Source organism: Vulpes lagopus, chromosome 6 (assembly GCF_018345385.1).
Source record: "Vulpes lagopus strain Blue_001 chromosome 6, ASM1834538v1, whole genome shotgun sequence".
Taxonomy (NCBI): Eukaryota; Metazoa; Chordata; class Mammalia; order Carnivora; family Canidae; genus Vulpes; species Vulpes lagopus.
The window spans coordinates 49,701,745-49,728,774 of NC_054829.1; the positions used below are offsets into that span (position 1 = coordinate 49,701,745).

A 27,030-nucleotide genomic window follows, 5' to 3' on the forward strand; every position below is an offset into this window, starting at 1 on the left:
ACCACCTTTCTAGTCAAATGAGAATAGGCAGAAACCATCAATTCAGCAGTAATTCTTTTATTACTTCTTTTTAATAGGTCCTAATATTAAATATCAAATAGGTAACACAGATGAGTATACTGATTCTTTTTAAATTTTTTTTTACTTTGACTTAGCAGAATGAAACCTTTTTGGTCCTCTGAATACTACTTTGCCTCCACTTTCAAGATACTTTTACATACTTTTGAATCAAAACACTTAGATTTCAGGAGAATAGGATACCAAGAGGTAATGGACTTTGTTCCTCATGCAGGATGAGATGCATACAGTATTTTCCATCTCAGTTAGAGACTTAGTGTCCATTCAATGTCTGATGACTGAAAATTTAGTTTACCCACAGTATCCAGTCAGAGGATAAGTGCTAATTGGATGTTTATTTGCAATGATTTTTTAGCTTCTTTGTTTCCCAAACCATGTTTGTTTTGTTTTTTGTCACATTTGTTTTGACACTATCTTCTTCTTCTTTTAAAGATTTTATTTATTTATTCATGAGAGACAGAGAGAGAGAGAGGCAGAGACATGGGCAAAGGAAGAAGCAGGCTCCATGCAGGGAGGCTGATAGTGGACTCAATCCCAGGACCCCAGGATCATGACCTGAGCTGAAGGCAGATACTCAACCACTAAGCCACTCAGGTGCCCCCATTAACAGTATCTTCTTACTGGTTTCCTGCCCAGGGCTTCTCAGTCATCCAGTCCACTTTTTTCTTTGCCTACCAGTTACTGTTGTAAACTATAAAGTGGATTTATATCATATTCCTGATTAAAAAGTTAGAAAAATCCCCATTTCTATAGAAGCATTTCTTTGCTTTTCTTTTTAAAAGATTTACTTATTTATTTGATAGAGAGGGAAGGGCGGAGGGACAGGGAGAGGGAGAATCTCCAGCAGACTCCTCGCTCAGCACAGAAACTGACACCAGGCTCCGTCCCAGGATCCTGCGATCATGACCTGAGCCAAAATCAAGAGTCAGACACTTAACTGACAGAGCCACCCAGGCACCCCATCTTTTCTTTTATTTTTAATATGACTCAAGATTCATTAATCTGAAGAGAAAATATTTATGATGCCAATGATCGCATGTTCTTTCTTCTGTCCTGTGGAGGAGTGACAGAGCTGCATAGATTTTTGCCATATATCATGTCTCCTAGGTAACAATGAGCAATCTACTGCCTTAGCTGGCCTATGAGTCTGACTGAATACAGTGTGACTTTACTGTGTTTGTTAGCCTCTACTAAAAATGCATACAGGCACAGAGCTGTGATTCTTGTGATTTTTAGAAGGTGTTTTTTTTTTTTTTTAATCGGAGCATCATCAGATTCCCATGGATTTCTGTGGCTACTCTTCTTGTGATAACAAATATACATTTGAAAAGTTTTAAATTGTTTTATTATTTTTGATACTTTGCAAGTGTATTTTCATGAATTCCTTGATTATTACCATTTTGATTATTTAGTTTTCATTCAATTTGTTGATTTCACTGAGTTCACTCTGGGATGTGAGAATCAATAGAGAACACTATAAAATCTTTTCTCCTATTTAAGTGAGTACTGGTTAAAATAATTGGAGGGTAATTGGACTATATGATAAGTAGCAAACATCTTATATCAAGACTCTTCATAAGTTAGACTGACCTATCCTTCATGTCTTATTCAAACACAGGAGTGTGTTAGCAGTTATACAAGAGCTGATAAGACATCCCTCTTTTTCAAAAGTGCAGAGTTTGGTAGGAAAGGTGGGCACTGCACGCTATAGTCATACAAGTTCCTGTGGTGGTTCTAAAATATTATCTATAATACATTCAGTGTTCTCCGCTAAAGACCATGCTTTATCTCCTCTCTTCTTTATCCCTCGATAAGCCATCCCTGTCTATCTGAACAATTTCTTCTTTAAGAAATTGACATCTATAAAGATGTCAGATATGTGTCCTGTGAAGCCTATCTTTGATCCCAGGAGAGTATTAATTACTCTTCCATGGAAAGTCTTATATTATTTGTTTAACATTCTGTTATTGTATTTCTTCAGTGGTCTTGGGCATTTTTATTTATATATTCTATTTTATGTTTTTGTTATCTACAACTAATCCAGTTGTTCATTGGCTTTCTTAGTCATTCATAGTTGAACATTTTCTTGTGGGTTAGTATTGTTGTATTCTGAATTCATATTCATTGAGGATTAATTAAGAGAAATTTCCTGTAGTCCAAATTGAGAGCATGTCTTTCATAAATAACTTGATATCATATTTATACAAGTGCTCCAGTGGTGTCACTGAGCAAGGATGATTTTTCTTGTTAATGTAAATATTTTTGACATCTTCCTATGCTGGTGAGGGGAAAGTTGTTTCTAGTTGACCCTATGTCTGAGATAGCTATTTGATCATATGTTGTGGCCTCATTTCCACCTTCTCATCTTGCATTGGCCCATTAATCACATCTCCTATGAAACTAAATTTCCATTTCCCAAGGGTACAATTACCAACAGCACTCCTTTCCTCCTTAAACTCTTAATTCGGTGTCTGGTTTTCAGTTTTGTGCTTTTTGACCCTCATGGAATAAGTCCTTGCTTGCAGGCTTAGAGAAGCATCTAAGAAAGATTTTTATTATACATTAACATTCTTAGACTTAAGAAAGTGACATGATATAGCTTATTATATCTTGAACTTTTAGCTTATGCATAAAATTATATTTTGAAATCTCAATTTAATCACTTTTCAAAGCTATTTGCAAAATAGAATAAATGTATTTTATATAAATTCTATTTAAAATTTTGAACAATAAAATATTTGTCCACATATATTTTAAGGTTATTTTAAAATCCAAATTCCATATACATAATGTATCTAAGAATTGTATGCTAGTTTAGATAATGAATGTAGTTCTAGGTCGTTTAGTCTAAAAAGATTTAAACTGGGACAATGTTGTATAAAAATGAAACTAGAATATAAAAGAGAAAGAATTTTCTTGGCATGCTTGTTGGAAGGAGGAAAAAATGCCCAGAAGATAAAAAAGAAAAAATATATTATGATTTTTTTCCGTGTTCAGCCAGCAGATGTCATGTTTGGTTGTCAAAGCCTAGGATTATTATAAGGGCTTTCCCTTACTACTACAGTGTGCTTCTTAACAAAATGGTTGTATAAATATTAAATATGATTGGTTCTGAAATCAGAGAAAAAATTGACGTACTTTTTTTTACTTTTAAAAATTATTTCTTAAATAAAATTAGAAAATATTTTTTCTTTGGTAGTTAATCCAAAAGAAATTGAGTATACAATATGTTCTGAGACATAAGCAATAATATCTATATTTAACTGTAACTGATCAAGATTATTTCTTTATTTTTCAAAAGATTTTATTTATTATTAGAGAGTCTTAGGAGCAGAAAGGAAGGGACAAGCAGACTCTATGCTGAGTATGGAACCAGACTCTGGGCTTGATCTCATGAGGCTGAGATCATGATTTGAGCCAAACTGAAGAGTCAGACACTTAACCAACTGAACCACCCAACTCCCTCAAAATTATATCTTATCAGTGATTATTTATTACTAGTTGATTTTACTCACAAAGCATCTAAAAACTTTTAACCTTTAACACTAAGGTGTTGCAATTCAACAAAATTTAAAAATGGGGCACCTGAGTGGCTCAGTCAATTAAGTATTTGCCTTCAGCTCAGGTTGTGATCCTGGGGTCCTGGGGGTCCTTGGGATAAAGCCCGCATCTGGCCTCTGCTCATTGAGGAGCTTGCTTCTCCTCCCTCTGCCATTCCTTCTGCTGTTCCTCCTGCTTGTGCTCTGTCTCTCTCTCTGTCAAATAAATAAATAAAATCTTAAAAAATAAATAAAATAAAAAACCTTTTAACTAAAATAAAACTTTCTCTATGAATCAAAGTCAAAATTTGTAATGAGGCCTGTTTCATTTGATTATGCATTAATATGAATTGTCATACATCATCACTATTTCTATTTTGTTCCTAAATTTATCTGCCATATAAGATGTTAAAACAGATCTTCTCTAAATTATTTTCTATACTGGTGTTCCATGAGAGATTATTATATTATATTACTTATAGTAATACAGATATATCAATGCACAAAAAATATTTTTAAAATATACTGGAAAAATATACTGGAAAGCCTTAATAAAAGGCTGCAATGAAATGTAAAGATGATGGAATTTTACTGAAATTTGATCTATTTGGAAAATTTAAATAAGGTTTAGATGACCTTGAAAATTGATCTTGATAAACTCATATTATTGACGAGTCATGAGGATTTTTTTTAACTTTGAGGTTAAACTGCTTCAATAAGCTTAAAAGTATTTATTTAGATAAACAATCGCTTCTAGATTATGGCAATTTGCATTTATGACAGGCAGCCAGTTTTACTCTCCTGAAAGTCAACAAAAAGTAGGATTAGACTACAGGTAATAGAAACATGAAATGGAATTTATAAATTAGTATGCTTAGTACAATTAAAGTAGTACAATAAAGAGTAGGCAAATGTTTCATAGCACCCTATGGATTTGAGATGCAGAAGTGCTTTACTGGCCACCTTGTGGAAAGTCACCCATCTCAGCCCTGCTAAATGACTGGTAGGTAGTGACAAAAACCACTAATGAAGAGAAAATCATAGTCTCCTAGGTAGGTCATCATGCCATATTCAGAAAGGATTGGTAGAACCTTTCAACATCAAAATGCATTTCCTTTTAATGGTCATGCACTGAAATTCATCTTATTTCATAGACCGGTTAAAATTTGTCTGATTTTCTTCTCTACAATAAAATTTCAAATCTTAGAAAACTCCATCTGCCAAATAGACTTTTTTGTTCTTTTGTATGCTAAACAGCCATAGGTTCTGACTCTCCTCATTCCATTTGAATGCACGGTACCTTTTATGAACAAAGTGATGGCTTGGAACTATAAACTGTATTTCCCGCTTGGTTAAAATGAAAGCAACTCCCTCCCCATCCCCCACGTCGAAAACACCCACTGGGACTTTAACTCCTTTAATTCAGTGTAGACACTAGGCTCTACTGAAAACGCCCTAGGTTTACATTAGTCACTTAGGCAACTCATTATTTCATTTATAGATTTTAGATGCTTTTTTAAAAAATATTTTATTTATTTATTTTGAGAGAGAGCACACGAGCATGTATGCGTACACATGAGTGAGGGCAGCAGCAGAGGCAGAGGGAGACAGAGAATCCTAAGCAGACTCCATCTCAGAGGACCCTGAGATCTTGGTCTGAGCTGAAATCAAGAGTCAGGGGCTTTACTGACTAAGCTACCAGGCACCCTTGGATGCTTATTTTTAATCAAAAGCCCTAGCTCTTTATCCAGGCTACTACTAAATGCACATCCTCAATAATATTTTGAGAAGTTTGGTCTCAAATACAAGTTGTCCGTAACATTTGGGTATTGATTTCTTTATTCAAAATATTCTTTTCCTCTCATCTAGATTTTGCTCTAGTGTTGTGAACATGAACTTGTGCCATCACTTAGTAATAAGTAAAAATACAATAAAGAGATAAAAGAGGCAATAAAGTGAATGTGCTGGCCCTTTTCTAGAGATCTCCTTCTATGCAGGAGATCTCCTTTTAATTCATTTTCAATTTAACTGAATGAATATCCATAGAACATTTTTTTCAATGTTGATGCAGGAGAAGTTCTCAAATGTTACTAAGAGTCAGATATTTAATTCCATGTATTTATTTCCACTAATTAGTTTATTAAAAGCCAAATTCAGTTCATCTGATATTATTTTTTTCTTCTCTATCTACTCACAGTTCCTCGACGATCTCTTCAGTCTACGGCTTTAAACTTAAAATCTATCTGAATGCTTATGGTTAACAAGATTATAACTCTAATCCTAGCCTCGCCTGAATTCTAGACTAGTATATGACTAGTCTAGACTATTCTAGTATATCTCACTTGATGTCTCTGTTTAGATTATTCAAATTGTTAGAAAATAACTTTCTGAAGTTCTCCCCCGAATTTGATCCTCCCATAGTTTTTCATCTCATTTGATGGAAACTCCATTCTTTCAGTTCCTTAGACCAAAACACTTGGAGTTGTCCTTGATTCTTCTCTTCCTCTCACACTGTCCATCTAATCAACCAAGAAATCTTGCTTCTATTCTCAAAACTCTCCAGAAAATTGGTTAGATTTTAATAATATGACTTTTCAAATAGAAGAATTACTCATGAGACACATTCTAGAATGTGGTAAGAGGACCAAAAAGAATAAGCATGTTTGACTATCACATGTCATAATTCAAATTTAAGCACTCTTTCTATTTTTAGGAAAGGCCTATGCTCCAGAATTCTATTACGATACCTACAATCCTGTGTGGCAGAACAGACATCGTGTTTATTCTTACAGTCTTCAGTGGACACAAATGAATCCTGATGCAGTAGATCGGATTGTTGCATACCGGTTGGGTATTAGGCAGGTGAGAAATTTAATTGGTGCCTCTTTTTTCTCTTTGTGGTTCTCTGTGATGACCTTGTTATTCTGATATGTTGATATAAATTTTTAATCATTTTGCATAAATCCCAGGATATATTTTCCCATATGGAAGATAATTGTGCTCTACATAAAAATGTTCTCAACTATCCACAAATGTTTGGAATTAAGATTGGCATTTTCTACTGTGACAAGAGACATTTTAAAGTGTAATCCTTTGAGTCTTCTGAAATCCTTCATCACAAGATATGATATAGAAATTACGTTGTATTCTTGCTATGAAAGAAACTTAAGATTTGTGCACAATTACCTAAGCTGCATAATTCTTTGTCTTGTTTCCTAAGAATCCAGAAGTCTTACTTATTTTTACTTGGAGGGTTTCAAAGTATAGAGAGAGGATGTGTTAAGAGTGAATTTAATTATCTGAAGAATAGAAATATTTTACTAAAATGAGCAGAAACAATCAAGTACAATGTTTTCTTAAGATAGCTGAAGATCATGGGTTTTGTGAAGATAGATCTTTTCAAATGATTCATTGTTAAACCCTATATCATTTGTTGGCATAAATAGTATTTTTGAAATTTAAATGTAGGTCTTTATATTGTTTCCTGTCACAGAGTATATTATCTTGAGTGACTGTTTCTGCATAAGAAAACATTTTCAAAATTATTTGATTACCATATAAGTATTAGCTTTCCCTCACAACTTCGTATTATCCACAGTTTTGTAAAGTGTTGTTTTCCACTTCCTTAATGAAATCACAGAACAGCATTTTGAATTTCCACAGTAAAAAGTACACAATATGCTTGGAGAAACATCGATCAACCATTAGTAATCCACTCAGTTGTATTCCACACTAGTGTTTTTCTACCATGTTCAGTAAGTTATAATAAAAGACTAGGTAAGATACATCATTCAAATTAAGATATTTGTCAGTTAGATGTTCTTGTCCATCTGTCTAATAACCAAAACAAAAGCAAACAAAAACAAAACAAGACAAAAGAATCCCTTTTCTAGTGAATACATCCTGGCATTTGATAATCACTACTTTCCTGGCTAAGTATTCACAGATCGCTGATAAAGCAGACAGGACTGGATCTTTGAGAAACGTTCTTATTATCCCTCTTTTATTTCAGTTCCTAAGGAAATCTGAGTAAATCCCAAATCCATATCATTCTACTCATTCTAATTTGATGATAACTTCCCTGATAAAGAAAATATAAACAAGAAAGAACAGCATTCTTTTCTCTCAGCTGGTGGGCTCATCTTTTTTCTTTTCTTTCTTTCTTTCCTTCCTTCCTTCCTTCCTTCCTTCTTTCTTTCTTTCTTTCTTTCTTTCTTTCTTTCTTTCTTTCTTTCTTTTTTTACCTTAACACAACTAACATTTTTAGATCTTTTATATTTGGAGCTTCGTAGAGCATTCTTGTCTTTGGACACATCAACTCATTTTCTAAGTCCTTACCATTTGATTTGGTCATTCATGTTCATCTTATATTACCTATATTTGAAAATACCTAAGAACCAAATACCAAATTGCTGTTTGTAAAATTAAATTCTTTCTCTTAGGTATCTTTTCCTTTTGTCTGGTTATAGCTTTATTTGCAATGAAACAGTCAGAATTTCATCTTTGGTTTCTCACTTTCTTCTTCAGTTATGTTTTTTAGAGTATCTGGGTAATGACCTATTGCTCCCTGTAAATAGAAGGACTGTTTTCCGTCTGCAGAATTTACCCAACTCTGCTTCTTAAAACTTTCAGTCCCAAAATCTCCACCTTCTCTCTAAGTCAAATTTAGTAGAAAAGTAGTTCCCATTAGAGTCCTCCCCCCAAATACATTTTTAGTGAATCAGATTTCCTCCTAAGAGGGATCCAGCTAACCAAAGTCCTTCCTTCTCATCCACATCTTGCACCCATTATTAATAAACTACTTTCTGTATTATGTTTTGTTAGGATCGATACACTATTTTCCAAAGGCAGCTTTTCTTTTTTTTTTTAGATTTTCCTCTCCTACATTACCATTTCCTGTAAATTCCTATCTTTATATTTCTGGATCATAAAACTAATATATAACTCTCTGATATGCAGTGACACTCATTTCTCAGTCACTGTTGTTCCTTGTGAACAAATTAGATAATTTCCCCCTACTCTGCTATTTTAGAATAAATTATATATGAGTGCATATGTGTGTATAAACTTTCCTGTGTTTTTCTAAAATTATGAATTCCAGACGTACTTGGTTTCCAATTCTAGATGATATAGCCTCATCATTTTTTAGCTAGATAACCTTGAGCTTGTTTCTGAACATACCTAAGCCTAGGCTCCTACCCTGTAAATTGAAGATAATGATACTTATTGGGCAATTGCATGTGGAGTGGAATATGTTCTGCACTTGCCCCACAGGTCAGATTCCCTTGTGCAGGGCATTCCTTACATAAACATATGTGGCAGTTCTTGCACTCATCCACCCGAGTTGTATAAGCACTAAAAGAAAAAAAGTGCATTTCAAGACCATAACACATCTACAGTGTTTTTTGTTTGTTTGTTTGTTTTGTTTTCATTTTATTCGGTATACCATATATCCTAGGCCTAGAGATTATTCCAACCCAAGATTTTCACAAAATAACTTCTGGACATTTTTGTCACTATGTCTTATTTTCATTTCAAGCCTATTATCCTCCATAATATCCATTTTATGGATTCACATTTTTTCTTTTCCACCTTGAGTCTTAGTTTAAAGCCTTCTTGATCAGATCAGTAAGGCTGCTACTAATACTATTCTTTTCAAATTTGTGAGATTCATACCATCCACTAGAGGAAAAGATACTTCTGGTGTAATAAGCCATGGTCTGGAAAACAATTCCTGCTTCTTTTACAATTTTTGAAGCTAACTCTTTCCTTGCCAAGCATTCTCTCTGGGCTCCTTTATTCTTAGGATTTTCTTCTATATTTAGAAGGAAGCATTATTTTTTCCTAGGGTGCTTTTTCATAATGCTCTATTGTAATTGATAATTTTACTCAGATTCTATGTCTTGCTATGGGAGAGAAAGTTTGATATATATTTTGGGGAGATCTCAATAAAGAGTAATGGCCCCATGCTGTTCTGCCAATGTGAATAAGAAGAGAACAGAAAGAGCCACTTGTCTTTTCGCCACTACCATGTTCTTTACACTTAACCATTACATGAAAAATCTTTACATGCAAAATAGCCTCAAAAGACAACATTTCTTGTGAAGATCTCCATATACACTGAAGCTTAGGATGATAAGGCAAAAGCATCCCAGATACTATGAAAATGATACAGTTCTTTTAAAAATATCCCCGCTTAATAATAGGAAACAACAGTAGTAATGTAAAATGAGGTTATTTCTTCTGTATTATCTTAGAAAATTAGATTGCTTCTTTCTCAGGCATGTACATTTAGGTAACATGTTTTATGACATAATCAGATACCAGCATTAAAAAAAATGACTCTTGAATTCTGATCTGATGATCATTGTAATGAAGATTTTATATTACATACAAATGGCTTTTTTCATTGTCCAGCTATCTCAGAGTCTTGAATCAAGAGCTTTTGAATATAATCACTATAATTTGGATGATATTTAAATAAACAATGTTAGGAATACCCTCAGAAACATGTTTAAAAAAGGGATGTTCTTTCATATATTTTTATTTTGAGCATACATATCAAGATAATTTCTTCTATATGCAAAATATGTAGGTTATCTAGTGCAGAGCACCTCCCCTTTTTATATTGAACATGGCTTTACCCATGCAATACATTTCTGTATTAGACAAAGTCTGAAAAACAAATTTGATTCTTTAAAATTAACAATGAATTCAATTCTAGGGAGCCCTATTTTGTTTTTAAGCCAGAAACTGTTAGAAACCTTGTTTATCTAATCTTAAATTAAGGTGATAAAATCACTGCTCTATTATTACAACACAGCTGGATAGAGTTGGTGGACTGAACCCAGCATTTCTCCAGGTTTCTGGTAAAATTGGTTGATTATTTCAATTAAACTATTTGGTCTATATTGAACTATGATGAGGAAAATTTTCTTCAGATTTGAGTATTGGCTTACATACTTTTCATAGAAGATGTTGCAATGCATTAAAAAAAACACACACATTCTGGAAGCACTGTTTTAAGAGACTTAAAAAGAGAACAAATATATCATGTGGAGTCAAAAATATTAATGTGTGGGAATAAAGTTTTCTCAAAATCTTAATATCTTTAATTCATACTTTCTAGGCTCAGCTAAGCAATTGTTTGATCTCCTTAGACAGCCACTAGCCTCCAATTATTTGCTTCATTTGTTGCTTAACAGGAAAGAAAAAAGGTTATTTGAATGTCTGCTTTCCTTGGTATCTAAGGAATTAAGAAACAAGCAAAACTGAAATAAGCAAAACTGTTTCTAACTCATCTGAATGTAGTATAAACAACATAAACATTATTTGGCTAACATTCGAAATATACACAACTATAGTTTCTAATAATAAAGAATTTTAGGGTTTTATATAGTTTCTTTTTTACATTCTGCCAGAGATGCACAATGAATGTGGCTTTCTGACTGTCCTCTTTTGAAAGTAGGATGTTTTATTGTTAAAATAAAATTGCCACAGTTCCTGTCTTTTTGAATCATGACATATTAAAGTGCTTAGGATTATATTCATTTGTTCACATTGTCAATAAAACTTTCAGTGAATTAATCCTACAATGGTTGCCAAGAGTTCAAAAAGGAAGCATTGCCCTTAGAGCCTCGTTAAAGCAAGTGCTGCAATAGGAATATATACAAAAGGCCAGAGAAACAAGTAGAGGAGCAGTTACTACTGCAAGATAGCAGGGGTTAAGAGATGTAATCACCAAGGTAGAGACTTGTTGGTTAGTTTTTACAGGTTTATACTCATTTGTTTCATAAATAGTAATCATTAATGATGACTAAGCAAGAAATCACCAATTGCAAATGTACTGTTTGGTATAATTATTAGATGAATTAATTATAAATTTCATTTTGGTCTTCATACATGTGACTATAGTGACTGAGCCATAGTTTATTTTCCCCTCCAGTTTATTTTCCCTTCCATTTTTGTTATTTATTAAATAATTTGTTACTTTTTTTTCACTAAAGACCTCATGTTATGTAGATCATAGTAATTAAAATGTATAGATTTATTATATACACAAATGACCATATATGTGACAATTGTGGTTATTAATATTGCTCAGTACCTAGTTGAAAGTGTTTATAGCTAAAGCAGGAAAATTTAAGGAACAGGCAGTATATTTGGTTGGTCATGGGGGATGACTTTTTATGCTTTAGCAACCTGTATAAAGAAGTACTGGCAGTCTGCAAATGCTGAAGTAAGTGAGATTAGAGTAATGTACATGATTGACGTAAGCCAGTTGGATGGATTTCACTGAGAGAGATGTTTGGAGGAACCATTTGACATAGGGCATTTAGTACCAGCCCAGGGAAATCTGTGGAGAATTGATAGATAATCTGGATTCATTGTATAGTATTAAATCATGAATAAAATGACATCTTCCATATATTAATCTGATCATATCATATATAGTATATTAAATGATATTACAATAGAGGCAGAGAAAAAAATTAGGCACTTTTGAAGTAAGGTTGAGTAAGCTTTAAATTAGAGTCATGAAGGGGGAAAAAGAAAAATTGAATTAAGAAAATGTTGAAATGGGCAGAACTTGAATGTTGATTTAATCTTTTAGAAACAATTTTTTAAAGTACAGTGAGCTTTGTTCTCTGCCATTTATTCCAATCTCTTCAGTGAATGTTCTGGAAATCATCAAATATATAGATGAAGAAGAGAGCAGGTGATAGAGAGAAAGGTAGAGAAGCCATTTTGTTAATGGTCTTCTTGGCTCTGGAAAAGAAATAAGCCAGTTTATAAAAAGTGGTTATCTCCATCTTCCAAATGAAGAACACTACACATATACTCTTCATTCATTCCCATAAATACTAACTTCACAGTGTATTTACTAGAAGGAATAAATACAATAAATTCAAGAGACCCACATGAGCCATGGGCCTTTGATGTGAAAGGTTTTGTGAAATAGGGGTACTTTTGTCTTAGAAAATTTCAACTACTTTCTGAAGAGTTTTTCTCAAATCTATGGCTCTTTGTACAGATTTAATTTTGTATAGTAATACTGCTCAGGAAAATTAGTATTTTCCTATTTCTTGACTCTGAAAGTAGTGGAAAATGAACAACCTCAAAAAGACTTTTAGAGCAAAAGCATGTTAAATTATTGACAAAAGTAAGATATTGGCTCAAAGTTTGCAAGAATGTTCAGATTTTTATTTATTTATTTTTTATTTTACTTATTTATTTATTTTTAATGCTCAGATTTTTAAATTGGAGTTGTTAAGTTTGAGTGATAGTGAACATAAGACAAAGGGAGCCTGGTTAGGAACATGCAACTAGAATTTGAGTGAACATTTACCTTTGAATATGTAAAGTTACAGGTCAGAAGCATTAGACCGAAGATCTAAAGGCAGCAAAAATGTAGAGACACAAATTTACTGCATGAAGATAGCAAGGATAAAAGTTCCAGTGAAAAAGATTAACTATGAGATAGAAAAATCTGCTGGGTCATGGAAACTAAGGAACAAATGTCTGAATATGTGCATGATATTTGTACTTTTACATAAATTTTAAGTTTATAAAGGCCTAAAGTTAAAAAAATACTGTCAAACCAGGGTCACTTTTTTATTTAAGGCAATTAAGAAGGCAATGGAAAAAAATGTATCTATATTTTTTAGGTTTAATATTATTACAAGGTCAACTGATTACAAATCTAATTAATTTGATGAGAGCCTATCCAGGATGTCCATTTGAATCACTATTTCATTAAGAAGAGAAGACTGATATATTTCTCTCTTTTTTTTTTTATTTATTCATGAGAGACAGAGAGAGAGAGAGAGAGAGAGAGAGAGAGAGAGGTAGAGACACAGGCAGAGGGAGAAGCAAGCTCCATGCAGGGAGCCCGACATGGGACTTGATCTCAGGTCTCCAGGATCAGGCCCTGGGCTGAAGGTGGTGCTAAACTGCTGAGATGGGCTGCCCTGATTGATATATTTCTTTAGATAAGAGAACACTTCTTAAATGTCTAAATTGTATATCTTACAGTCTGTAAATACATGGTTATTATGGATTCCAAGAATTTGCTCCAAGTCAAAGAAACTATTCAGTAGACATATATGTGTATAATATACATAAACAATATACTATGTATATTATATATAACATAATATATTCTGTGCTATTATATATATATATTCAGTCTTAAATGACTAGGATTACAAAGTTCAGTGGAAAACAGTCATTCATTCATCTACTGTTTTTTAAAAGATTTATTTCTTGTTGTCTGGGAATGGATAGCCAAGCAGGCAGTTACAGTACTGATAGGTATGACGATAGGTGTGGATGTAAGATATTGTGGGAAAACTTGAAGGGAAACCTAAGATAACTTTGGGAGATGAGGAATGCTGACGGAAATAATAGCAAACTTACAGGGAAGGGTGAATAGAGAAGTTACCCAGATCAAGGGATATGGAGAGAATTAACATGTGCTGGATACAAAGCCAGCATGATAAGTTTAGAGAACTGAAAATAAAGCAGTTTATCTGGACCATAGTGCAAGAGAGAAGGAAAAGAACAAGCTGGATGTATGAGGGAGCAAGGATACAAAGGGACATATGAACTGTTCCACAGGAGCTAGACTTCCCTTGAGAGAAATGGGGAGACTTGGAAAGATCCAAAACAGGAGTCAAATGATCACTGATGTGGTACAAAATTAAGAAGAGACAGCACAGAATGACAGCTGTTACTTTATTTTAAATGATATCTAACAACCCAAATCAGTGCTACTGCTCTGGTGATTGGAGAGAAATTGATGTGGCAACATCAGGAGGAATAGATGCTTAAATATAGGTTGGAGGAAAGAAGGGAGCAAAAAAACAGAGATGACAAAGACGCTTGCTACTTATATGCTTGTTGTCTTTTGAAAATCGTCTATCAAAACATGGATATTTGTTTCTCATTTCAGTATGTTAAAAACTATTCTTAAATTTAATTGTTGATACTAAGAGGAAAATGAATTGCTCTTGAGATGAATGGCAGGCACATACTTAATGTAATGTTTTCAAGGAAATGTAAAATGACAAAATTTAAAAACATAATTTGAGAGAAGTTTCATGTTATAATGTAAAATAACTTACATGTATCCCTGCAACTCTTTTTTTTTAATGTTCTAAAATTTATTCTCAGAGACTCATACCTTAGCAAAATGACAAAAAAAAAAACAAAACTCATAGGAAGTTGCCTTATATTTAGTAAGCAGCTTTTCTGGTTAGGGAAGCTAATTTTGAACATATGTGTGTTTATGCTTACGGTACAAGGTGCTGCAATAATAGGTCCTAAAATGAGAAAAAAAATTAGAAGAATAGTTACACTTAAAATATATACATGGGGGATCCCTGGGTGGCGCAGCGGTTTAGCGCCTGCCTTTAGCCCAGGGTGTGATCCTGGAGACCCGGGATGGAATCCCACGTCGGGCTCCCGGTGCATGGAGCCTGCTTCTCCCTCTGCCTGTGTCTCTGCCTCTCTCTCTCTCTCTCTCTGTGACTATCATAAATAAGTAAAAATTTAAAAAATTTAAAATATATACATATGTATATACATATATATGTAAATATATGTATTTTACTTTATACTGTCTTCTTTATAATTCTTATTATCCTTTCTTTAGAAAGCATCTTATTGTTCCACAGATACTGGCATACTAGGTTAAAGCTTCTATACATTAACACAAAATGATTTTTACAGTATCAATTGTTTTCTGGAGAGAACATGTTGAAGCATGTACCAACTCCCGAATCTTACTCTTGAAAGGGGCACATATCACTTCTGTTCATTTTTCCTTGACCAAAGCAAACCCTATGATTTGATCTGAAGTCAAAAGGGCAAACAAGTGCTATCCTCATGTACCTGAAAAGGTAAAAGAAAATACTTGTGAAAGGCGTGAATTACTACCCAGATTTACCTTTCTAGTCAGCAGTATTTGATTGAATATATTAGTAATACCATTTGATGTCCTGATAAAAATATAACATCAGAAAGTTTACTTCTAGAATATTAAAAGAACGAGTATAGATTTTATTAGGAAATTGTACCATTTAGTTCAAATAGTGAAAGTGTAAAGAATTCAAAGGGGCTCAATAAGTGTCTTTTGAGTGACTGAATCAATAAATAAATGTTGAAATAAATGCCCCTGTGTATATACGATCTCTGTAAAGGAACGATAAAATCTGAAACATAGTCCTGTGTATAATTCATCAAAGCCTTAATATTTTTTTATTTTTCTTTTATAATTAGATGCCACATGCTATTAGATATACATGGGATAAGGAGTGAAGCAGACATAAAATGTCTATGAACTCATGAAGCTTATATTCTGATAGAGAGCAGACAAAAATATATAAATGGATAGAATAATTTCAGAAAGCAACTAATGCTAATACAATAAATACAGCAGAGATAGAGGAAAAACTGATATTATTAAAATTCATTCTGTATTCAGAGAATCTCATGAAAATCTGAGAAGGTAGCAAAAGTCTTGTCTTTGCTTTTCCCACATGACATCAATTTTCAAATCATGCTCATAGAAGTGGGCTTATAGTTCACCTAGGGGAAAGAAGGAATCTAATTTTAAATAATCAAGTACATTAACTAAAATGAAACAATAATACTTTCTGCATTCATTTGCCATTTAAGTTTTTCTTAAAACTAAATGAGGTAAGGTAAGTGACCCAAAAATTCAGTGGCAACATTCATAACTCTTAATTATCTTCAGGGATATGAAATACATCTGAGTTGGAATATAGTTTAAATCTATGTATTTGGAGGACATATTGTGACTGGTCAGTCTGTAGAAACCTGTTAACAATATGCAAGATAGGTGACTTGCACAAAAACAAACTGCCAACTGAGGGACATATGACGTTCTAAGAGGCATTATCGAAAGGATAACTGAATTTTCTTGCTTATTTAAACATATAATTTATGGTACACTGAGTGGCTTAGTCAGTTAATCATCCGACTCTTGATTTTGGCTCAGGTCATGATCTCAGGCTCCTGCGATCAAGCCCCGAGTCAGGCTTCATGTTGAATATGGAGCCTGCTTAAGATTCTCTCTCTCCCTGTGCCCCTCCCCGAAGGCAGTGCACTCTGCACTCTCTCTCTCTCTAAAGAAAAAAAAAAAATATATATATATATATGTATTTTGAATTTTGTATTCCAATATCACAGTTTTTAAGTTGGGATAGAATGTTCCTAAGTAGCTCCCAAAAGCTTGCTAGAGTTTCAAGTTGGTAAGAGGTAACAAAACAAAACTGAGAAGAGTTGCCCAGGACAGCATGTTTATGACTAAGAAATCAAGAACTAGAGTCTTAGCTGTTTGCCCCTTTCACACAGCTCTGTATTGTAATTGGATTTTTTTTTTTTTTAGCATTTAGTTTCTGAAATTCTGGATGACGCATCCAGTGCTCTGAATTTCTAGCCCATATTTTTAGATAAGCACCAAAAATAGTAATGTTAAGGATAATTCTGGTTTTATTGGTAATAAATGGATACATGGTATGTATGGCTTTATTTCACAATTTGTTTTATTGCCAAGAATAGTATGATGATTGAGTATTGTTTGTGAGACCTTATGTCAATGTAATATGTTACCTGGAACTTTTTCTGTTCCCTTTAAATTGGTACCCAAATACCTTACTAAAGATGTGCCTTCCGCCCTGGGCTAATGAGAAGTCAAAAATAGCCCTAACACTATACTTAAGAAAAATTCCACCTTGTGAAACTTTCCTTTTATTTAGGAAGAAATCTGTATACAAATAAACAGCTATTATTATTTTAGGTAGAAAAAATTTGGGAAGAGTGGTGGAATGAGATAATGGAGTAAACAATGATCCTGGTGCTATAAGAAATAGTGTGGTCCAGGGAACTCCTTTCTTTGGGGTTGACATTTCAGTATAGAAATAAATGAGGTCAAGAGATAGGAGTCACAAGATGATTAAGCTAAGAGATTTAAGCACCTCATAAGCATATCAAAGGAAAATAAAAACATGTATAAATTATATAGATTTTTTTTTTTACATTTAGTTTTGTGGGCACCAGATCTTTAAATGCCTATTAGACAAATAGAATATTATAAGAACAGTGGAGATCCAAATTAAAAAAAAAAAATTAGTGTGAATCTGATCGTTATAATAATGCAAAGGCCAATAGAAAAGAATTGGGCATTTTGCTAATTAAAAGTGTGATTAGCAGATATTTTCATATTGTTAGAATAAGGGAACTGATAAGACACTGGTTTTGTGGAACAAGACAATACAGAGCCCACAGTGGATTTGCTAGAAAGTAGGACAAACAAAGAATGAAACTTTGTTTGTAATTGGGATTGCTCAATGAGAGACAGTTGGTAATTAATATAGGTGTTGGGCTTGAGTTTTTATTAGCTATCTGTCAGTAAATCTAAGTAAAGGCACAACATTTTGCCAGGATGGGCAAAATGCCTTCCTCCTTATCTAGAAAGTAAGACGTATCTTCCCACTGAGTAACCAGCTCAATAATGTTTACGCGTGAATTCAATAAATACTAGTCTGGAATGTGAGAATATTACAGTGACTCAATAAAAGAAAATCTGTTCCCTTTGTGGAGTTGCATTATAAAGAATAAACTCATTGTCAGAGAGTTGCAAAGCTAACAAATAGCAAGTAGATATATACTGTAACTCATATCAGTATAGAATAGTGAATATTCTGAATATTGAATAGAATAGTGAAATATTTCTGATCCTAAACAGAACATGTATTCACAATGTAATAATCTTTTGTCATTGTTTTACAAAAAAAGGGCCATGACAGGTTCTATTTTACAAAATAGATGGTAATAGCAAGGCCCAACTTTTCTATCAATATCCAGATTCATTTAGCATTTATTAATTTGCTTTATCTCTCACAAAATGCAAGACTAACTTTGGTCCCAATTAATACTTCATTTTTTAGATATCCAGAGGCATATAAATTTAGAGGCACATAGTAAAGTATGCAGGAAGTATGTGTTGTTATCATTTTAAAGAAAAACTCATCTCATTTTAAGATAAGTGAATTTAAGCAGTCATTTTGTGGGAACAAACTGTTCTGCAGATTAAATGAATGAGGTTTTTTCAAAAGCAAGAAAAATGTTCTTTTCTGAACTACATTTCTCCTTTCACCTGCTGTTCTGCAGTGTATCTAGTTCAGGGTGGCCTAGACTAAATACCCGATACTTATCAATTACTTATGCCTATTTTATAGAATTTCCAGGAAGGAAAGTGGAATAGGAAGAAATCAGAGAGTGAGAAACCATAAGAGACTCTTAACTCTGGGCAAGAAACTGAGGGTTGCTGAAAGGGAGGTGGGTGAGTGGATGGGGTAACTGGTTGACAGGCATTAAGGAGAGCACATGATGTGATGAGCACTGGGAGTTATATGCAACTAATGAATTACTGACTTCTACCTCTGAACCTAATGACGTACTATAAGTTGAATAACTGAATTTAAAATTTTAAAATGAGGGTAGCCCGGGTCGCTGAGTGGTTTAGTGCAGCCTTCAGCCCAGGGCCTGATCCTGGAGATCCCAGATTGAATCCCATATCAGGCTCCCTGAATGGAGCCTGCTTCTCCCTCTGCCTGTGTCTGTGCCTCTCTCTCTCTCTTTCTCTCATGAATAAATAAATAAAATCTTTAAAAAATAAATAATTTTTTAAACTGTGCTATTACTTAAAAATAAGAAAAGTTTCATGAATTATATTAATGAACATGTTATTTCATTTTTCAGCAATTTTGTTTATATATTTTTGCATGCTTTCAGTGCCCATTATATAACTGTTGACTGTCAAGGATTTATGTCTACCCCAGTTATTTCTATAATCACCAATTTAGTTTACTATGGCTCCTGGCTAAAGAGAGGGCTTTGTTCTGTTTTGTTTTAGTTATCTAATTTTCAGAGAATTCAACAAACATGGCTTTTCTTCTTGTCATCCTCATGAATTGAACTGCATGCTTATGAGTGCTTCATTTTGTTTTTTTTGTCACTGGTTGATCAGTTATAGTATTAAAAGAACTATCAAGGGACATGTGGGTGGCTCAGTCAGTTAAGCATCTTCCTTCAGACCAGGTCATGATCCCAAAGTCCTGGTATTGAGCCCCATGTCAGGCTCTCTGCCCTGTAGGGAGCCTACTTCTCCCTCTGCCTCTGCAGCTCCCCCTGCTTGTGCTTGCTCTCTCTCTCTCTCTCTCTCTCTCTGTGTCTGTCAATAAATAAAATCTTTTTTAAAAAGCAACTATCAATAAAGGAATTGTAGTTTTGCTATATTTTAATGCCATTTTGTATAACCAGATAATAACTTGATAAATCTTAATGTTTCAGAAGTATTTCACATTCCTCTATTTCAATTTATTTTCATTTGCTTCTATATTCATTTTGTGTGTGGTTTAATGTGTATATGCATAATGACACAAACTGATTTCATTAATCATGAATGAGATAGTTTGCTTTCAACCTCGAAAAAAAATAGAGATGAAGTGTAAAATGGAATTTGGAAAAATGAGTACATTTGCCAAGTGAAAAAATAAAACATGGTTTTATTTGTGCTCATGCAAATATTAGTACTAAGTATTTTGACATTGAATTTCAGACATCCCACCTGCTCAAAAACAGCTTTCTCAATCTTGAGATTGCACCACTGGGAATTGCCTTGAGTACCTGAAATGTTTTATGTCATTATTAGTCTTTTGCATAAAGTGAAGATGAAATTTTGGACTTTTTATCTAAGTTAAAGCAACTTATCTCATATTAATGAAATAGGAAATGGTCTTATGAGAATGAAATGAGATGAAGGATAATCACCTAGGTTTAGAGTCTTCTGAAAGAGTAAAAATGTGTCTGATTGTTTTGCATAAAGCTGTCCCTGCATGTTTCATTAATTTTGTAAACTTACCCGAGTCCAAAGTTTCTAGTTATTTCATGTTGTGAGTTTAAGAATTTTTTAAGAACTATATATATACAATTCTTTACTTATATAACCCTATTTCTTTAAGAGAAAACATGCTGAGGTGAACACTGAGACATATTAGTATGTGTATCAGAGACATCAAAAAGACTTGATGAAAATAAATAGCTCTGATATGAATTTTCTCAAATATTCTTAGCATGTTTGAAAACTCATGAATACTTCCATTTTGAGTTGTTCATCTGAGAATTGGATTAGGCTCAGAATAGTACTTAGTCTGCCTCATTGATGCTCTAGATGTCTATTCTTTTATAGATTAGACTGAAGTTTTTAAATTAACACTTTTTGTAATGATGCCATTGTCAAAAATAATAGCAATGTTGAGATTTTATTTTTTTTAATTTTTTTTTAATTTTTATTTATTTATTTATTTATGATAGTCACACAGAGAGAGAGAGAGAGAGAGGCAGAGACACAGGCAGAGAGAGAAGCAGGCTCCATGCACCGGGAGCCCGATGTGGGAATGTTGAGATTTTAAATAAAATATTTCAGGGGCACCTGGGTGACTCAGTCAGTTAAGCACCTGCCTTTGGTTTTAGGTCATGATCCCAGGGTCCTGGGAGCCTTGCATCCATAGGGAGTCTGCTTCTAGCTGTCCCTTTGCTCCTACCCTCCACCTCCACTTATGTTCTCTTTCACTATCTCTCTCTCAAATAAATAAATAAAATGCTTCAAAATAAAATATTTCAAAGAAGATTGTGTAGTTTTTATAAGTTTTTCTTTTTTGAAACCACTCAGGTTTATAAAGTGATTCTAATTGACTCAACATTGTTTAAAATCTTATTCTTCCCTTTAAATTAACATAAAATTCCTTATAAGTTAATATTAAATTATTTTATAATGTGGTCTATATTTGATGATTCTAATTAGATGAACACAAAAAAAAAACAGTAGTCAAAAAATTGCTATATACAGAGGTATATTTAATATAATTTCAAATTCAAAAAACTGTTGCTTGGAAACCAGAACCATTGTAATAAATGATCAAGTACTGCTCAGTTAATGAGAAAAGCCACAACCCAAGATAAAGCAGGAACTCTCTATGGTAGAGTGAGAAGAGCACTCCAATATGACATATAGTACAAATAATGTAATAGGCACATATTAGACTAACAATAAGTCCAACTAGGGTTTGTTGGAAAATAAGTAAGTTATATTTGCTATCTCACATAGTGGCTGTATAATGGAAGTGAAGAAAGGAAATAATTTATTTGTTTGGAAATAGAAATAAGATTCCTGAGGTCAACCATAAAACTGGACATTTTGGTAAAGATTGGAAAATAAAACTTTGAAGTATGAAAATAAAATTTATTGTTCTGGAGTAGTAAAAAGTTAAGGAATATAACCAACTATCAATTTTATCTGTAAAAGCTATACTAGCCTAACTCTGACCCAACACTAAAATTAAGGGTATATCTTTTACATTTAAAAAAAAACATAATTTTCATTCTTCTGGGGAAATTATTACAAAAGGGAAGTAAGGCTGTACAAGCAAGAAGAGAAACACTGATTAATCTGTATATTTAGATAGATCTGTGGATTCTTGGTGCCTTAGAGATTGCAGCAAATGAAGTACTACTGTACAAAGTAGTGTAAATCTTGAGAAAATGCATATTTTCTCTCCTATAAATTGCTAGATAACATTACCTTCAACATAAAGCAGATACTTAGTCATTATTAGTTGATAATCTGAGGATATTATAGCCATATATGAAGCAATAAAGACAGACAAATAGTGAGAAGAAACCTTGTTTTAACTCTTCTGTATTTTCCATATCAACACAGTGCAGTTGTTTTGAAAACAACCACACCAAACAAAACTCAGTGGTAGAACAATTCTATTAGCATAGCAAAAAACGCTAATATTTTGGAAGATACTTCCCACACACACACCAGTATAACTTCCATATATTTAAACATGTGTTTGAAAAAAGTCAAAGTGTGTTTGGGAAAAGATAAAACAGTACTTCCTGCATCCAGTTCTTCCATGAAGATGGAGAGAGGAAGGAAGTGTATCTGGAAAGAGGTAGAAGGTGGGGTTCCATAAATCTATAAAGTTTCATCGCTTTTTAAAGAGATATTGGAAGTAAAAAGTAATAATTCAAATATTACAACTTTTTCAAAATCAAGATCCAGATGACACTTTTAAAAATGAACTAAAACTAATTTTAAAATAGAAATATCTATTTATATGAAGACAATATACTACTACATTTGCATATGGTTTACATAAAACTCTTTCTTGTAAGGTAAGGGGAGAAAGAGAAAATAATAAGTCGTGCTTATATATCCCATGAGAAAGGGAAATGGAAGAATGAAGCTCATCAATGACTCTGGATACTCTGGATTTGGACCATAATAGCAACTATATGCCTTATGAAATTATTGCTAAAACTCCAGAAGCCCAAGCAACATTGCTCATGGCGATGAATGATGAAGATCATTGCATAAGCCACTATTATCTCTCTTTAAGTTTACTTCCAGGCTTAGCCATAGTTCTTCAGTTACGATTACCATGCCAAGGTGGTCCAGGAAGCCTCCAGCTTTGGCCACAGGCTCGGTTCTCCATGTTTAAGCTCTAGCTGGGAGCCTGGGTCATTAAAGGAAAGGGAAGGTGTAAACATAGCTTTCTGATGTGCTTGGGAAAGCTACAGATAATTACAGATTGTTGAAATAGCATTAACAATGGTATAAAAACATGGAATAATAGATTTGGGTATATTTTATTCATTGCGTAATTCCCTAATGCCTAGAACTATGGCACATAGTTGTACAGTACTAAATTATTGCACACGGATTCATTCATTGTACAATAATTTAGCTGGACAATAATTCTAGGGCTTTTTTCCCCCTTTCTTTACAGTTTAAAAATACAGCTTCATTATCTTTTGTATGCAGTGGTGCTATTGAGAAGCATGATGTTAATGTGATTTGCCATCTTTTATTGGTGAATAATCCCTGCTTGCTAGGGGCTTCCAATATTTTCTTTGATATTTTTAAGTTTTACTATAACAAGTTAAAGTGTGTTTGTGTGTGTGTCTTTTTCTCATCCTTCTGTGTACCATTAGTATTTTCGAAGTCTTTTCAATATGAATTTTTTAAAATTTTAATTAAAAAACTTTATTTTGAAATAATTATAAAATCATCAGAGGTGACACAGAAACACATAGGGAACTTCCGTGAACCACTCCTCCATCCCATTGCCAAGCCATAGTCTCACACAAATAGGGTATATTGTCAAAACCAAGAAATTGACATTGGTACAATCCATGGAGTTTAATGAAAATTCACCAGTTATGCAGGCACTCACTTGCCTCTCAGTGAAACCTATTTTACTCTTATTCTGGAAATGCTTTGTCATATGTCATTATTTTCTTAGAGAAAGAAGAATAGGGAGGAAAGAAAATACTTGGGTTACCTATCTGCCTGCAACTGTTGTTATCCATTCCCAACCTGTTGTACCTGGTGTAATTGATCTTTGGCTTTTAAGCAGAAAAAGCATAAAGAGTCATTAATTCATAACAATGATGGGGGTTGGAGGCAGGGGAGAAAATAAAATATGTGCTAAGATATCTCCTTTTTGTGACATGACCCTTTTTCCATTAGGGTCTGTTTTTCAGGCCCTTAATAAACCTCTTACTATCATGGTTTCTCTAGTGTTGGGGTGGATGGGAGGCAAAAATCCTGTTAAATTTCCTTTCTATGGAGAATCACATTATTAACTATTAAATGATACTTATGCTTATTTGACCTAAAATTTATACTGTGTTCTAATTTTTTGTTGATGCTATCTAATTAAAATGATTGGCATTCTTTGTCTGAATTACTCAGATGACCTTGACGTAACATTTCATTTTCCTGAAAAACCCCTATTCCCTAATCAGTCTTGCCATCTTACCCTAGAGTATTTGTTTTTAATCTCTTTCTTTCTCAACTTCCATATATTTACTTTAAAGGAGCCACCATACCATATGTGGTTGCCATTACTTTACATTTTTATCAAGGACCAAAAAACATGTCAATAAATAATGTTCTTGGAGTTTGGATTTTACTTCCCTAGACCTACCCACTTTACAAATCTTCACTCAGCTGCTTTATTTGCCTTTTTAAGATAACATGTCTAAATCCTGAACTATTCTGCCTCAAGCCAGGTCCTCATGACACTGAATAGTCTCATCATCCTTCCTATTGCTCAAGCCAGATAGAAATGGGGAATAATTATTGACTCTTATCTTTATTTCATTTCCCATATCCAGGCCATCCAATTACTATCAATTTTATCTCTCAAATATCCCTCAAATCCTTTTACCTTTATCCAATTCTTCCATGATCACCAAGTCCAATTTCTTGCCAGAGTAGTTACCAGAGACGTGCTGAATAAACTCTTGTCTCTTCCAAATTGTTTTCCAAAATTAACTATACATTTTTAATTGCTAAGATTTTTCCTTTTGATTATCCAAATTCTTCTGAATATATTAAGAATTCTTCATCTACTCTACAAATATTCTTCCATAGGCTTATATTCTCATTTATATGTTATTTTTACTGTGCATATTTTTAAAATTTTTATACAATTGAATTCTTCCATCTTCTGGCTTCTGAACTAAAAGTCTTCATGGATAGTCTAGCACATTCAAAGATATAAACAAAATCTCAAATGTTTACCTCTAATATTTTTGTGGTTTCGTTTTTTACTTTAAAATTAGGATCCACATTTGAGTGAAATCATATGGTATTTGTCTTTCTCTATTTCGCTTACCGTATATTACTCTGTAGCTTCATCCACAGCATGGCAAATTAAAAAGCAAAACAGATAAAAATAAGAGAAAAAAGAAAAAAAGAGAGAGGTGAACCATAAAAGAGACTCTTAACTGTAAGAGAACAAACTGAGAGTTGCTAGAGGGGAAGTAGGTGGGGGATAGATTAAATGGTTGATGGATATTAAGGAAGGCACTTGTGATGAGCACTGGGTGTTGTATGGAGGTGATGAATCACTGAATTCTACACTAGAAACTAGTATTACAGTGTATGTTAACTTACTGGAATTCAAATAGAAACTTGAAACAGAAAATAAAAATAAATAATATTATGATCTAGCTGTAATTTATACAGGCAAATTTTCCAATTAAAGAAGATGGATAAAGATTATTACAATCCCCAAACTAGGCCAGATCCCCATGTTAATCATGTTATGCATCCCCAGTTTATAATTACACATTTTTCAGTGATAATTAAATTAATCTCTCTCTCACTGTACCTTATCCACATACATACCACTTGCATCTCAATAATAGCAACACTAGTTGGAGGACTAGCAGATGTAATTATTATTACATTAGCTAACACATATATAAAGTTTACTTGGTTTTAAACATTGTTTTGAGTGCTTTACATGAATTAACTTTTTAAATCCCTACAACAACTCAATAAGCCAGTTACTAGTTTTGATTTTAAGTTGTATGAAGAACAAAGATTCTATCACATTTGTTTGAGTAATAGGCTTTCAGTAGATGGCTTTGAATGAGAATTAATCAATAAAGTGTTATCAATTAACACTTTCCATTAAAATAAAATATAACTGACATTTGTTATTAAAAAAATGTAGCTTCAAAATGTAAATGGCCTCAATATACACCTTTGCATAACATATTCTCTGATTTTTTCAAAAGTAATATTTTAAGAACACTGATGATTAAGACACTTTTCTGGAAATTGATAGGAATACAGGGCATAGATGTAAGGATGATATCAAGTGTAAATAATATTTAAGAACAGGCATATTTCAGTACTGGGCAGTGATATTAGATTTTATGTTTAATAAATGCAAATAAAGTACATTAATAAGGAGTAATAATCTAAATAGGGATTTCCCATATAGATAGAGATATGAGTTTTCTGGAAAAGCCTTTAACTATACTTATTGTGTAATAAGACATCAATTGCTTCAATGATCAGTATATTTTGTGACATTTTGGGGAGCACATAAATAACATTTCTTTAAACAAAAGACTGCTGATAATCTGTCAATATTTACTAAGGACAGCTATAGAGCAATTTCAGTAATTGTCTTTTTGCTAAAATTGGAATCAATTCTGTGTTATAAAAAAACACATATATATATAGCTACTAAAGTTGATGGCAATTTTTGAGAGTGAGGTACATGTTGGATTCTAAAAATGTTCATTTTAAGTGTGATATGTAAAAAGAAGTATAAAGATATGATTATATGGCAGTAGGACACATCTTTAGTTTAAGTTCTAAGATCTTACATATGTTGATACGTTCCTTTTATTAAGAAAACTTTGTTGCTGAACTATGTGATACATTCAAAGTTCTAAAACAGCATTATAGTATATTAGATTAATATTCACTGAAAATTTATTTGTCCCC

The 27,030-nt window shown here is 33.1% G+C and overlaps 1 protein-coding gene across 1 annotated transcript in view; it reads left to right on the forward strand.

Moving 5' to 3' along the window:
* Positions 1–27,030, forward strand: part of MDGA2 (MAM domain containing glycosylphosphatidylinositol anchor 2) — a 778,807-nt gene that overhangs the window by 686,461 nt on the left and 65,316 nt on the right. The window contains 1 exon segment of the mRNA XM_041760034.1: positions 6,331–6,479. Within this exon segment, the coding sequence (XP_041615968.1) occupies positions 6,331–6,479 (149 nt within the window).